Source organism: Zeus faber, assembly GCF_960531495.2.
Source record: "Zeus faber genome assembly, chromosome: 18".
In the NCBI taxonomy this organism is placed as follows: Eukaryota; Metazoa; Chordata; class Actinopteri; order Zeiformes; family Zeidae; genus Zeus; species Zeus faber.
Window position 1 is genome coordinate 27,963,572 of NC_137210.1, and position 16,417 is coordinate 27,979,988.

General features: G+C 47.3%; 1 protein-coding gene across 2 annotated transcripts in view; it reads right to left on the reverse strand.

The window, feature by feature from the left end:
- xpo4 (exportin 4) overlaps positions 1–13,614 on the reverse strand; it is a 52,315-nt gene extending 38,701 nt beyond the window's left edge. Inside the window, exons 1-6 of one of the 2 annotated variants that reach the window (XM_080019460.1) lie at positions 13,579–13,614; positions 8,247–8,352; positions 7,971–8,112; positions 7,275–7,413; positions 5,138–5,254; positions 4,301–4,485 (exon numbers count right to left, since the gene is read on the reverse strand). In XM_080019460.1, the coding sequence (XP_079875586.1) occupies positions 4,301–4,485; positions 5,138–5,254; positions 7,275–7,413; positions 7,971–8,112; positions 8,247–8,352; positions 13,579–13,581 (692 nt within the window). In that variant the 5' untranslated portion in view covers positions 13,582–13,614. Of the gene's footprint in view, positions 1–4,300; positions 4,486–5,137; positions 5,255–7,274; positions 7,414–7,970; positions 8,113–8,246; positions 8,353–13,578 lie in introns of those variants that run through there. The other variant, XM_080019461.1, reaches the window with a different exon arrangement.
- Positions 13,615–16,417: the final 2,803 nt, after the last annotated feature.

A 16,417-nucleotide genomic window follows, 5' to 3' on the forward strand; every position in this document is an offset into this window, starting at 1 on the left:
TCTAAAAATAAAACGAAAAAGAAGTGCATTCAAACCAGGGACCGCCCGCTGTCCTTTTGACAGATTTACCACAAATAGATTGAGTGAAAATTGGAACGCATTTACGCCAACTGCACCCAACCGCAAAGGGCGGAGGAGTCTGGTCGGCGAGGAAGGAACGCAGACAAACGGAACTGGACGCGAGAAGTTTCCGAGCAGAAATCCTTTCAAATCGCATTCATCTCAGCTGTGCTCAATATTGCATATTGTCTTGCGGAGTCGAGTCAACTCATGGGTCGCCACCGACGTACAGCCGCACGGCAGAAACTACAACTTTGAAATACCAAATTGAGATATTCAATCCCAGTATGCAATGGCATTTGGATTTAGAGCACACTCTGCTCTCTTATCCTTGATTTAGTTGTAATACTAGGATGGCGTTGCAACAAAGCCTTCAGAAACACACCGTCCACCCCCATCACAACAATAGGACGCCCAGGTTTCTCTACCAAGTGGAGGTTCCTGTCTGTCAACCGGGCCCGCCATTCAGACCACCGGATCAGCCCGCCGGGCCCCCAGGGGCCTCGACCCCGGCCTCGCGGCCGGTCAAGCCCTGCGCGGAGCCATACGGCGTTGTACAACCGCTCTGGGATGGAGGAGCGTGGCCGCCGAGAGACGACCCCAGAGCCTGGCCTGGAGGACAGATGAGACGCATGCCGGGCGGCGCGTCTTCTGAAGGGCTTTTTAAAAGGCTGTTTGAGGAGTAAGTGTCTCTCTGTGTGTGTGTGTGTGTGTGTGTTTAATGCAGCGCGGCTGTCGGGGGGGCACGCCATTAAGGAGGCCCCCGTGAACACACACACACACACGCTGGCCTGGCTTCACTCGGACACAGGCGTGTCCTGACACTTGCAGACAGGCGTTCGTCTCGTTCAACACTCCCAGCGGTCTTCATCTATCCGTTCCCCCTTTCAACGGCCGCCAGCGCGCGCGCGTGCGCACACACACACACACACACACACACACACACACACACACACACACACACACACACACACACACACACACACACACACACACACACACACAGTGCCAATATAGATGGCTCATTTTTGTTTACACATATTTTCACTTTAAAATGATATTGATCTTAATTTAAAACTATACCGATCATAAAAAAAGTCATGATATTGATTCGTATAGAAAGCCATACATTGCAGTGAGACAACATGAAGACTATCATGGGAGTGCGGCTTTCAATGTCATCTTTTTATTTTAATGACCACTGAATGAAGGTAATTACTGTATGTTTTTCATAGCTGTGTTTCCAACCAGAACGTTCCTTTAAGTTCCTTTTAAATTCATTTTTTCGTGCCTGTCCAGTATGAGCTGAATAACTGGAGAGACTAACTGATGTACTTTGACGCTTAAGAGGTTTGCCACATCTCAAAGGAATATACCGACGTAAAAGACGTACAATTGCAAAGAAGGCAAACAGAAAATGAAATGAACCGTCTCAAACATGATGGTAAAGTCGTCATTGAATTGCGTCGTGTGTTCACGTTGGAAACCTTCCTCAAATCGCAGGACATAGATCGGATTTCAGTTATATAAGAAGTTTAATACTCTCATTTCTGTCTCGATCGTCTTCTACGCCAGGGCAGACGGCGCAAGACACACAAAGGAAACTCACACTATCATTATAATACTCAATGAAACGTTGTTAAGATGGGTTTACATTCCAACCGTAAACTTAAGGCTGAAGTGACTTCCCTCTGTGTTTAAGCCAGGGCGCCTGTACCCTCCTGGCGCCTGTACCCTCCTGGTGCCTGTACCCTCCAGGTGCCTGTACCCTCCTGGCGCCTGTACCCTCCTGGTGCCTGTACCCTCCTGGCGCCTGTACCCTCCTGGCGCCTGTACCCTCCTGGCGCCTGTACCCTCCTGGCGCCTGTACCCTCCTGGCGCCTGTACCCTCCTGGTGCCTTTACCCTCCTGGTGCCTGTATCCTCCTGGCGCCTGTATCCTCCTGGTGCCTTTACCCTCCTGGTGCCTGTACCATCCTGGTGCCTTTACCCTCCTGGTGCCTTTACCCTCCTGGTGCCTTTACCCTCCTGGCGCCTGTACCCTCCTGGCGCCTGTACCCTCCTGGCGCCTGTACCCTTCTGGTGCCTTTACCAAACAATGGAAGCATGGTCCTCCTCAAAAGATGGGACTCGGTCCGGTTCCAAGCGAAGCCTGATCTGGTTCGTCACATGATCAGACTCCACATGGGACCCCATAAAGGAAGCAAACCACAACACAGTGCGTTGTGGTTTGGAAACGGATGATGACACTTGTGTTTCCACTGTTTTTCATGTTGTCGGAACACCAAATCATAACAAGCAAAGCTGGGTGTGACAATGTGATTTGTGACGGAAAGTGAATTTTCCCCTCATTTGTGTTTTTCTTTTCCTGGATTACATGCTGAAATGATCCCTCCTCTCTACCACGACAAGGCTTCCTGTTAAAACAGGAACGCAGTTTTTTTTTTTAAACGAATGAAAAGCCAAAGCGCCTCTGCGGACACACGGGAACACACCTGCCGAACAGACCGGCGGCCGTGAGTAAAGACGCTGGACGACGGATGTGTGAACGCGCGTCTGTTACATACTAACTTACTCACTCACTGCCCGTCATGCCTTCTGACATGTAGGGCAGTGAACACGCGTCTGCGCCACGGCGTCAAGACTGTGAAAGCGACCGTCAGTGCGCCTGATCAGCGTGACCGCGCGGCGTGGAACAGCTGTCTACACCGTTTCCATCTGCAGCCTTGCACGGAGGTTGGGAGGGCTGCTTGTGCTGCTGCTTTTTGGGGGCGCGCAGCAAGGCGCAGGTGGTGACGTCACTGCCGATGGGACAAACTTTCCCTCTGAATTTGTCTGTCCGATCGATGAACGTACAATTCCGACGAAGTATGACCACGTGTCGTTTGTTCACAAGTTGCGGTGAACACAGGGCCGTGTAAACGCTCACCCGACAAAATGAAAAATACACTTAAGCAGTAAGTAAGTACTTGCTCTTGAATCGCACCAAATCCAACAAACTACAGGTGTGAAAGCGCTTCCTTTGAGATACTTATACCCAGATAATTTAATTCCATGGCAACGCCGCCCAAATCCAAACCAGCGTATTGCTACATACAGTATGTATATAGAATAGAGACTTTGTCTACACAGCGTATACAACTGTATCCTGTAAATACTTCGAGATGAACCGGTCACAAAGCGGTCAAATGACGCCCAGGATATTCCTGTAGACGCTTTGGTCTTCAACTTTAAAACCATTTCTAAATGTACTACGGCTCATGGCAGCGCCTCCTGTAACGGCTATGAAACGGAGTAAAGAAATGCGACGGACGTTCTCCTGTTTACACACAGACGCACGTCACACGTCTCTAAACGTCACTGTGAGCGCGGTGTTTAAAAAGAGTCAAAAAGCACAATTTCTCTCCTGGGATGAATCAAACGATCCAACGATCTATGTCAGGATGGTTTGGAAAAAAAAAGAAATGAAAAAAAAAAAAGTGCGCACACGCACACGCACGCACGCACACACACACACACACACACACACAAATATCAATATCTATCTAATAACACACAGAACGCAAGTGTCCAGTCGCTAAACACACACACACCCCATAGCAGGCATTCCACAGGGAGCCCCAACAAGCTCTGGGGGGTTGGGGGGTTGGGGGGGTTGAGCGGATTGGGGGGGTTGGGGGGGTTATTGGGGCTGGTATGATATTGGGACGGACACAAAGACACCTCTTTGAAAATGATACAGTGCCTGTCAGCCGGCCAGCGCCACCTCAGAGCTCTCAGACAGAGACTGAAAATGCCAGAGCAAGCGGGATTTAGAGTGTAATGAGCCCCACCCCCACCCACACACCCACCCCCACCCCCGGACCCCGCCCGCCTGCCCGCCTCCCCCCCACACCCACTTTAATGTCTGTTGCTGTTGACTGAGGCGGCTCCAGCCGTCCACCAGCTGCAGGAGCTGATCTGCATTGTTCAACTGACAGATCAATATCCAGGCTGCAGCAACAAATGCAGAAACATCCCAGAGATGCAGGCGCCTGTGACTGACACACACGCACATACACACACACGCCAAGGAAATTGCCTGACTTATATAAAAGACACAAATAGACGAGGTAAGAAAACCAGCTTGGGGAAATACAATAAGATCATATTAACACACACACACACACACACACACACACACACACACACACACACACACACACACACACACACACACACACACACACACACACACACACACACCACGAGAGAGAGAGAGAGAAAGGATATGATTGGGCGGCAGGAAGTTCCAGCTGAGGACCTGGTTGGCCAGGGCCAGGTAGCGCTGGAACACAGATGACATCTGGGCGTTGAGGTTCTCCTGGCGGCTGAACTCCTGCAGCACCTCCATGGTGAGGACGAAGATCTGACGGAGGTCTTCCTCCTGGGGACGGGTGAGGAGGGGTAAGGCATCAACTGATAATAACGCCGCCCACAAACATATTGAAACGTCGATAAACACAAGAGAGCTGATTTGCGTCTCTGGCGAGAACTCCACCGACAACGATGACGTTTCAAACGCGTAAAATGCCGTAACAGAGCTCTGATCCAAGCCACGCGTTTCACTAAATCAGTCACTGCACCATCGTTAACTTTATTTATAGTACATAAAAAAAATGCAGCAGGGACTGGATGGTTGAACAATTGAAAACAGTTAATAAATAAAGTACATTTTCGGGAGAAATTTAAAAACAAAACCCTGAAGTGACTGTCGGCAGTTATACTTAATATAACTGTGTGTAGATAGACAGATGTTAACATAACTCATTTTAATTTCTCTCTTTTTCTGAACTGCACTGTTGTTGTTGTTGTTTTTTTCAGAATTTCCCTCCGGGGATTTAAAAAAAACTCTGACCTCATCTTTATCTTACTAAAGGCGTCAAAAATGCTTTGGGAAGTCAAGAAAACACAGAAAGGTATATAATCCACATGGTATTCCATGCCCTTGTCTGACACGGTGAACATGGTTACTCCTCCACCTCCCCCCACCACACCCCCCTCCACCCGGGTGGAGGAGCGGTGGTGCCCCCCCCCACCTGGAAGATCCGCTTGCAGCTGCCGTGGAACTCCATGCTGAGGCCGATGCTGCTGGTCTTACTGGAGCTGGAGAACTCGCTGAGCAGAGCGGTGAGGATGGAGCAGGCCAGCGTCTGCTGCAGGTCACACGCACAGCACGGTGATCAGCTTCACGACAATTTTTTTAACTTTAGCGTATATTTTCTTTTTCAGTTTTTACGTACACCATATTTTAACGCTATGGTCAAGTTTTTTGTAGATCCGTATTGAGACAGATTTTGTACAGACAAGAAACAGTGAAGTTCAAGCACTTTCAATGTGCGTGTTAACATTTTCCAGGGTGCTGATGCTTTAGTATGATAAATATAATCCTTCGCCTTTTGTGGACAACTGACAGATTTCTGAAAAGAATATATAATAATAATAAATAAATAAATGTTTTCAAAGTGAAAAACAAAGTGCTTATTTTAATGTGATGAGCGTCAACTAAAACAACACAGCTCTCCCCGGACGTTTATTCACATTTCAAGTACATTTCTATCACTTTCAAGACCCTGTTGATGAAACGCATCTTTCAAGTTTCAAAGTGCAAAGAAAAATCCTCATCCTGTCCTGATCACTTTTACCAGAAGTTTTAACATGTATTTAACATGTATCTATATTTACTGGGGGTGTCAGGATTCAGAATCGAAAATCGCTTGAATTGAGCGTTCGATTGCAAATTTCAAAATCACAAGCAGGTTCGCGATTCTCCAGTTTCGTGTTTTTGTGGGTAACACTGTCCGACATGGATCACAGATGTGATCTCTAACGTAACGTCATCTGAAAATAAGCTGCGTGCGCGGGGGATGGGGAAGGGGGCGCGGGGCCGAAACCTGAGCCGGAGCTAGAGCCCCGGGAGCCGGACTAGAGCCTCGGGAGCCGGACTAGAGCCTCGGGAGAAGGGGCTTGGGCCTCGGGAGACGGGGCTCGGGCCTCGGGACCCGGGGCTTGAGCCTCGGGACCCGGGGCTCGGGCCTCGGGACCCGGGGCTTGAGCCTCGGGACCCGGGGCTTGGGCCTCGGGAGACGGGGCTTGGGCCTCGGGAGACGGGGCTAGAGCCTCGGAGCCTCAGGAGCCAGGGCTTGAGCGTCGGGAGATGGGGCCCGCATTACATATTTTCAGATTTCTCCAGTTGATATGTCCACTTGAGAGGACCTGCCGTTTGTAAGAAGCGCCGGTACACTCTCCATGAGAGCTGTTAACGTTATGGATATTACCTGGATTGTGATATGAAACATAAGATAATAATGTAAAACGGAACATGATGCCGTGATATGAGGAGTAAAATGAGGAAAAACGCCTGATTAGAGAAGAGAAGTGTGTTGAAAAGTTTGTCACTTTTCAGTGATCCGGACGATCCGGCTCACTGAAAAGAGCCGGCTTTTATGAAATATTGTATGAATTGTATGAAATATTTTGTTTGTATTGATTCCACTACAAAAAAAAAGACATCATTTATAATGATTTAATGTGACTGGACTCCATGTTACTTATTGAGAAACGAGTGTTTTCTTTTACAAATCAAGACTAGATAGTCCAACAATAGCATAACCATCAGCGCCGGAAAATAATACGTGTTTCAATCAAAAATCTAAACGTTGAAATCGAACTCAAACAGAATCCGGGATTTGGAGAATTGTGACGCCCCTATTATATACTAAAGTAGAGTTTTTTTGAAAGGAGAACATACTTCTACTGCCCTCCAGTGACCACAATAAGTAATACCCACTATGTCATCTCAATTATGTTCAATTAAATATCGACTTTTAAAACCACAAGTGACATTTTTGACATAATTTCTTAAAAAAATAATAATAATAATAAAATAAAAACCTTGCTACCCCCTCTATAATCGTATTCTTACTGTCTATATTAATATTAATATATGTATTATCTATATATTTATTATTAACCGAATTGACACCTACTATATTAAATGATGATTTGAATAACAAAACCAGGAGGAATATCACAGGTTTTGAACTTTTCAAGCACTTCAGCACAAAAGCGTCTTTTTTCCCCAAAGGTATTCCTACTTAAAATATTTGAGGATAAAATTCAAGCACTTCAAGCACCTTCAAGGACCTGGTAGGAACCCTGCTCATGGCTTCTTACCACCGTGGGGTTCCCGCTGCTGATGAGCTGCCCCACCTCGTGGAAGATGCTCTTACAGTTGATGGATTTGTCCAGAGAGCCACGCTTCACGATGACGGCCACGGCGAGGAGGATCTGCTCCCTGACGTACTTCTGTAAACTGAGAGAGACACAGAGAGAGAGAGACAGAGACAGAGAGAGAGAGAGAGACAGAGAGAGAGAGAGACAGAGAGAGAGAGAGCGAGAGAGAGAGAGACAGAGAGAGAGAGATAGAGACAGAGAGAGAGAGAGGAGGGGGGGAGGAGGGGGAGAGAGAGGGGGAGAGAGAGGAAGAGAGACAGAAGGGGGGGAGAGAGAGAGAGAGAGAAGGGGGGGAGAGAGAGAGAGAGAAGGGGGGGAGAGAGAGAGAGAGAGAAGGGGGGAGGGAGAGAGAGAGGGGGAGGGAGAAAGAGAGAGAGACAGAGGGGGGGGGCAGAGAGAGGAGGGGAGAGACCGACAAACAGAGAGGGGGGAGAGAGAGAGACAGACAGGGAGAGAGGGGGAAGAGAGAGAGAGAGAGAGAGACAGACAGACAGACAGACAGGGGGAAGAGAGAGGAAGAGAGAGAGCGACAGAGAGGAGGGGGGAGAAACAGATGTAAAGGGAGGGAGAGGAGAATAGGAATTTGACTTGCATTCAATCATTCAGAGATCTGGTTGCACACACACACACTCTTACTTTGGCCTCTGTAGGACGTAGGTGAGCAGGAAGGTGCGGAGAGACTCTATGCTGCTCTTCTCCAGCAGAACCCACTCCCTCACCACGGCCTCCATGACGGCAGTAGCAGCCTGGAACAGCACGTAGTCCACCTTACTGGTCTCTGGACGGGGGGCAGGAAGATCATCACTACTGGAAGGTTTTTAGGGCCCTCGAAACGGCGAACTGCCCGCGGGCGGCTCCCGGCAGCAGATAGCAGGGGCCGGTTGTACTGGGCAGCTCCCAGCGCCTACTTACCCAGGATGTGCTTGCAGACTGCAAAGGGGGATTTGGATTTCCTGAAGGAGAGGAAGATGTGCTCGGCATGCTGCCTCTGTTCTGTGTTGACCATGGACGGAGGTGCCTGCACGCACGCACGCACACACACACACACACACACACACAATAAGTCTGAAAATGAGACCAGTGTTTTTAGCCGTGTGTCGTTCAAAAATATTCAAATTCCACCCTAACCCTTAAAAACAAATAATGATGATAGCTCTTGTGTTGTAAGATCAAAATCGCAAGGCTGCAATTATTCACCGGGTCCAGCCACAGCGGCAGCTCCGTATTTATCAAGTTCAACACTGAGTGAGAATGGAGTAGACAAGAATAAGAAGAACACTCATACATGTTTGGTATGACGTGGAAAAGCTTGCGAAACACTGAATTCGAGGAAGCAAGGCGGCACATTTCAATGGAAACTCACATGAGAGTCAACATGTGGCAGTAAAAAAAAAACACTGAAAATTCAACTGTTACAGACTAATTTTGAGTAAAACCACCATCGTACCAGAGCATACAGTAATAGAGGCTTTTTACCATCTCCATGAAACTTCCAACAGCACGCGCACGCGCGCGCGTGCGCGCGCGCACGCACGCACGCACGCACGCACGCACGCACGCACGCACGCACGCACGCACGCACGCACGCACGCACGCACGCACGCACGCACGCACGCACGCACGCACGCACGCACGCACGCACGCACGCACGCACGCACGCACGCACGCACGCACGCACGCACGCACGCACGCACGCACGCACGCACGCACGCACGCACGCACGCACGCACGCACGCACGCACGCACGCACGCACGCACGCACGCACGCACACACGCACGCACACACACACACACACACACACACACACACACACACACACACACACACACACACACGTTAAAAACTAACACTCCAAGAGATTTACCAGCATGATACGATTTAGTAGTAGCACTACTCTGACAGGAGTACTGTGTTGGTAGTAATACTGTAATAGTAGTACTCTGGTGGCTGTACTCTCATATGCTCTTTACAAAATTGGAATCTTTTGTTGTGTTCTTGCTTTGGACTGGATTGCAGTTTGGAGCATGGATCACTATTTGAACTTTTTATTGAAAGATTCACATCATTTCCCTCTGAATAGATGTATATGGGTACAAATCCAATCGTCCACCCTTCCAAATACTACAATAACACCACATTCAAAAAATAAGACCTGTATAGCATAAAAACTCTGTATTACATCGGCATACACCATCACACTATCAAAGTACAACATTAAACTGTACAACGACAAGAGGCCTCAACACACACACACACACACACACACACACACAGAGTGCTGCCATAGGGCAGGCCAGCAGGAAAGTGACATTCCAGTCCTAATTGCAGTAAAAGCAGCTCTCTGGCTCAGGGCAGCGCGGAGAGAAAGGCTCCTTTTATCTGAGCTGAGTACACACTGTCCAACAGCCTACACCCAGATATTAACACACACACACACACACACACACACACACACACACACACACACACACACACACACACACACACACACACACACACACTCTGTGCTACCCTCAGACCTCAACAGACACACACAAGAGAGAGTTGAGTTTTTCGATGGACAGACATTCGGTGTCAGCAGCTGGGAAAAAATAGGCAATAATAATTATAATAATAATAACAAATATAGCTGCAGGCAGCAATACATGGGCTCCATTTTAGTCGTGTTTGGTACATATTACAGTTTCCCGGGTTCTCTGAAACGCAACACGATTTTCAGAGTTTACTTGAACGCAGCACGGGCTCCCCCCGGTCTGTCGTCTCCTGGTTGCTCGTCTCGCGGAGCAACCGCTATGCGGTCTACACAGCGCAACCCTCCTGTCTTCAAAACAACCGTCCATGCTTGTCTGTAAAGCAGAACTTCTCATTGTTAGAACTCACCCTGTTGCCCGTGGGAATAGAGCTGCACTCTGTGACGGCCAGGTGACCGTCTGGTGCCGTGTCGGGCAACGATGACGTAGTGACGGAAGCGTGAGCGTTCGATGCGATGTAGGGCAACAATGACGGAGTGACGTGATGACGCGGTGACCCCTTTCTGTAATTACTTGTACTTGTCCGGGTCCTAGTTTTCCAATGCGTTTGAGTCCATGAAACGCATCATGGACTCCTAGAGTTTGTATCTCACGACTCACCCGAATCCGGCAAAGTGAGGAGGACCACAACGCCACATCTAACACTGGGTTACATGCAAACAGAATTCTTTTATTTACATTTTACATACACTTCCGCTGAGATTTCATCGGCTTTTCACTTATTCCTGCTCCTATGTAGATGGATATGGATGAAACTTGAACCACGAGAGGCGTCCCTGTTCTAACAAGACCTCAAATGTGCGGGTCCAGCGGTTGTCCTGTTCAAGACACTTTTACCCTGAATAATTAGAATAAAAATCTGATTAATAACTATTAGGCCTGCGGAATGGACCCCTAATAAAAACAACACAATAAAAATACAAGTAGAAAAAAAAGAAAATGGCAATATGCAATAAACCCGAGGATAACCTGAAAAAACGGCAATATACAATAAAGCTAAGGGCTCATTTGAAGATAGTGAATGTACAATAAACAATAAAAATCCATATAAATATAAACCTAAGATAAACCATAAAAAAGATCAAATTGGCTATTACAATAACCTACTGATAGGCAGTATGTGTAAAGCTTGAATTAACGAAAAAAGATGAAGATCAGGTCAAATTTCATAATTACATAATTGTTTTTATACAAAAATGTTAAGCAGTCAGACTGGAAAAACAATTACAAGTGATATGTTAAATATTGAACTATATACATATATTGTATTATGCGAGCCTATCATGCCGTTTCTTGCAGATAAATCAAATGATGAAATAAAGAAATTCAAAATAAGTGCCTTTAACACTGGCCAGTGCATAGAAAACTGTATGATCCACAACCACAGGACAGAAGAAGATCAATGTCAATTCACCATTAACAAAGATCCAATATAAATATTTGCTATTCCATATATACTGTTATATACAACCCTATATTTGCACATCCTTCTGTAGGAAGGACCCACTACACCATCCACTATACCACACAGCTTCTTATGATGTATGTAAGAACACAAAAACACCCAGACTCGATCAACTAAATGTGTAAACAAGCTTTGTTTACCCCAGAATCTGGCATGGAGACCAACAACACATGGTTTGCAAAGCATCATGGGAATTATCAGTACAGAGCAGGAAGACCGACCCGACCAATGAAAAGGCATGGCTGAAATGAGTCATTGAAAACCGAACAGTTATTGTGCTTTAAAAAAGGCCTTTTCAAAACGCTGTTCTGTACTTTACAATACAGTGTCACCCAGAATGCTTTGCGGCCGGGCTGGTAAACAAAGCAACAACAGCGGCAAAGGGACGACAGACGGACAACGCTCGGGGCCGGAGCTCCATCACAGTGTGGACGTGCTCAAACTGTCCCGTACGCGACTGAAATGTTCCCAATCACGGCATATCGTAGCACTGGAGCATCTCATCTCACCATCTCACGACACGTGGACAGGACTCGGGGTGGTCAAAAAGAACAGAAGACATTCTTCAAACGAGTTGAAGAAAGTGGTTCAGAGGGGATTGAAACCACTTGTTAAACATGAAACCATTTCAGCCCACACTGCGTCTCTCTCTCACTTTTAGCCTTTATTAATGCCCTGGGTAGAATTCAGGTAATGGCGAGATGAGTTCGTTATGCCGTCATTTTGGGCACACAACGCATTTTAAAGCAGGCATGTTAGGTATGCATGACAAGCAAAACATCACATAATATACTGCATGTTTCACTGAGGCTAGGCTAACACGTAGCTGAAGCAGCACAGCATCAACGACACATGCACAACTGCAGACACAAAATGGTTGGTACTGGCAACCGTTATTACTGAGCCCTATGTGTGTGTGCGCGTGTATGTATGTACAGTATGTATGTATGTGCATATGTATACGCATATGTATGTTGTTGTTAATGTATTGCCGTGTCATACTGTTGTATACTGTACTGTATATCTCCATCCTCACTTTATTCACATGCGCTTTACTGCACATATCTGTATATACAAATAGCCTATCCCGTAAACATAACTCTATTCCCTTTACTTCTATTTTGTGCCCCCACTCTGTATTACCTTTTTGAGTGGTTTTATTTTTCATTTCATTCCATTTATATTACTCCATTCACTAACTGCATTACGATTTAGGAATCAGTTAGTTTCAGTTAGTTGCTAGGCAGGAATGAGGTTAGCTATTATGTTCGGTTTAGTAACTATTGTGCATAATCTCCAGGTGCGTTGTAAAGACATTTCACTGCACATATGTATGAAAATATACATATGTATGTGATGAATAAACCTCTTGCATCTTGAATGTATGTATGTATATATGCACGTATGTATATGTATGTATGTGGGCATGTGTTTAAGTATGTATGTTTGGTTGTGTGTGCGTGTATGTATGTATTTATACATGTATGTGTGTGTGTATATATATATATGTATGTATATATATGAGTGTGTGTATATGTACATATGTATGTTACTTATGTTTATGTATGTGTGCTTATGTATATGTGAGTGTGTGTATGTATACGTGTGTGTGTGTGTGTGTGTGTGTGTGTGTGTGTGTGTGTGTGTGTGTAAATGTCTGCATGCGTGTGTGTGTTGGCATGTATGTGTATCTAACGATAAACAACTTTATTGATCAACTCCATTACTCCACCATGAGACAGCCACCAGGTGCACAACACTCAGCGCAGGTACAACTTCACTACGAGCGGCTCCTGGGAAGAGAAAAGTCCACAACACGCACGCACACGCACATGGACGGACCAGTGGTTTGTTCCCTAAATAAACACAACGAAGATGAAGACACCAAGCAGCTCCTCGCCCCGACGGAGCCGCCGCGGCGTGGAGCCAGCGGCGGCGTGGGTCTGGGCTCGGGGCAGCCCGGGACGAGAGACGCCCGCCGCTCGGCACCGGCGGCACAGCTAAAACGCCACCCCCGGGTCCCGCGGGGGGGGTGGGGGAGGCTCCCGGGATAGCCTCCGCCCCGCGGGCACGGACGCCCCACATGGGGATGGAGAGGCGGCCACTGCGCCACGCACCGCCACCCCTCCCTCCGCGCACAACGGAATAAAACTTTATCCGGGCGCGGCGCCGCGTCGGAACCGGCCCGGGGCTAAAGGCCGGGCCCCGCTGCGGCGCCCCGCGGCGGGCCGAGCGGAGTTTCCTCACCATCAGAACTTTGGCAGCGCTCTCCAGCTGTGCGATGACTTCTGCCGCACCGACCGCCGCCATCATGGTCTCTGCTCTGTGACGTCACGCGCGCGGCGCATTGTGGGAGGGGGGGACGCTCCGCGCGCGGCGCCGCTCGCTCGCCCGCCCGGTGTGACGTCACTGCTTCTCGTCCTTGTTGGTGGTGAATTTGTTGCTGTTTTACTAAACCTTGGTTATTGTCTTCATCCGGTAGCAGCATGTTTGGAGTGTCTGTGCACTTTTTTAATAATAATAATAAAGTTTTTTTTAAAGTTAAGTTAAATTCATTTGACCAGTTCGTTCATTGTGTCTTTCTTGTGACGCTCTCACTTTCTCACTTGAGTGTTTTTGTTTTTCTTGGTTGTTAAAATTGTAATTTCAATATATATTTTTTTAAATATCTGTATATATATAATTATTGTTGTAATTATTATTTTAATTGTGATTTATCTTTTTGCGGTGCTGCAATCCGGTTCTAATGGGCACAGCTACACCACAAATAACAACGTTTTTCACTTCACGGTTGTGGTCTTTTCCAACGGCGTCACGCCCCGTGCGGCTGTTCCCACTCGGACGCGATCACAGCTTTTGTTCCATAACGGGAAAAAAAAAAAACCAAAAAACCCAAAACAAATAGAACCAAATAAAAAGGTTTCCCCGGGGGGCGCCGCGTCCACCGGGGGCTCCTGGCCGCCGGCTCCGGCGCAGGGTCCCCTCCCTCGTCCGGGAGGTGGAGGTAGAAGACTTGACTCCACGAAGAGAGCGGGTCCACGTTACGCTGCGTCACCGACGCCAAAGCGAATCGTCAAACCATTCGTCCTCCTCCTCCTCAGCTGCGCACGCCCCGATCCGCAAAGGTTTATTCGTGCCTTCTCGACTCTGCACCGGGTTTGTCTTTCATTCCATTTCATCCTGAAGCCCTTTCAGTCTCGGGCGTGTAAATGAAGTTGTGATAAACTTATTTGCGGGCGGCGCTGGGAAGGAGCAGCTCTTACAATTAAGAGCTCGACGTGAATCACTGCATTTCATCGGTTCCGCACCTGTGCTCTGCTCGTGACAATAAAGTTGAATCTAATCTAATCAGAGGAGCGACAACCGATGCATTCGGTGTTCGACCAGCAAAGAAAAGAGGTTGGAGGGGAAGCGGAATATGGTCTGGTGATGTGCAGATGTGCTGTGTTAGAATAACAAATCACGACCCTCGCGTCTGGCTCCCAGATCATCAACAACAACAACAACAACAACAACCCACCGCGCCTGGTAATGACTGAATTATTTCTCCCACATTTTCTGTTTAAGGAAACAAAAAGCCAGATTCAAAGTTGGTTAATTTAATTTATACATATATTTTACACTTGAAGACAGTGGAAGCATTTTACAAATCCTCAATCAATACATGAATGTAAAAAAAGAGATAGGCGTCCAAATTACATCCTCTATAATACTGCGTAGACATGTTTGAACATTAGCACAAGCGAAATGGAAAAAAAAAAACGAGAAAAGATACAAAAAATATGTATATCTGTATAAATATAAATTCAAGAGGGAGGGAGGGAGGAAAAGACTTTTACGTATTATACATCAGGGACAGTCCCCAGAGTACAATTACTAAAATGAATAAGGATACACGAATAATTAAGTCCCATCAGGAAAATAAAAATAAGAATCAGATTGATGGATATCAGTCAAGGATTGTCTGTCAACACGCTCTAGCCTCAGATATGAGGCGGGGGGGGGGGGACAAAAACGCAAATAAAAACAAAACACGACGACGTTCATCCAAAGGAAACCTCAACACACTGTAAAAGTCACACGTTCTGGAGAACCTTTTTCTTTGTGTGGGGAGCGCGTCCTCTTCTACCTTTAAAGACTCTTTTTGTTTGTTTGTTTGTTTTGTTTTTATTCCACTGAGTAGACTGGACTTCCAGGAGCAGGGAGGAGGCAATACTCCCCTTCCCCTGATCGCTGGCGGTGGAGGTGTCTGTTAAATAAGGCCCTCCATCCCAAAAATTCCATTCAAAATATGCGGGGGGGGGGGGGGGATATAAATATAACCTACGTTTCTGTTGGATAAAGGGAAGGTTTGTTTGTCAAAACAAAGAGGAAGGTGATGAGTACGGTTTTGTGCTGCATGAGGCGCTATGGGACGACCAAAAAAGAAAAAGTTAATATTTTAAATACGTTGTCGAGCAAAAAACAAAACAAAAACCGGATGAAGTGTAACAGGTGTGATCGTCCCCCTGACCCCGCCGGGGGCCGGAGCCGCTGGGGGCCGGATGGAGGCAGAATGCCAGGGACCAAAATCGTGGAAACAAAAAGGAAGTAACAGTGTCGTCCGATCTGATTGTCAACAAGCAACAAAGGCTTCTGGGTGTCTGTAAAGTCCGTAACGTTAGTCTCGCGGGAGCGTGGCACGTGTGAAAAATGCACGTGTGGTCGCTCGGGATAAATTAGTAAAAAGGAAAACAAAAAAACACCCGAAACCATCTCTCTCTCTCTCTCTCTCTCTCTCTCTCTCTCTCTCTCTCTCTCTCTCTCTCTCTCTCTCTCTCTCTCTCTCTCTCTCTCTCTCTCTCTCTCTCTCTCTCTCTCTCTCTCTCTCTCTCTCTCTCTCTCTCTCTCTCTCTCTCTCTCTAAACCGAGCGGGCGAGCGAAAAGAGAGAAAGCTTTCCATTGCATTCAGGTTCCATTCACCGGCCTATCCTTTCAATCTCTCTCCCTCCTCCACCCTCCCCTCCTTCGGCCAGAACCAGCCCGGCTGCGGAGGGGAAGAGGATCCTCCGTCGCTTTCGGCACAGACTCCACTCCCTCCGTCGCC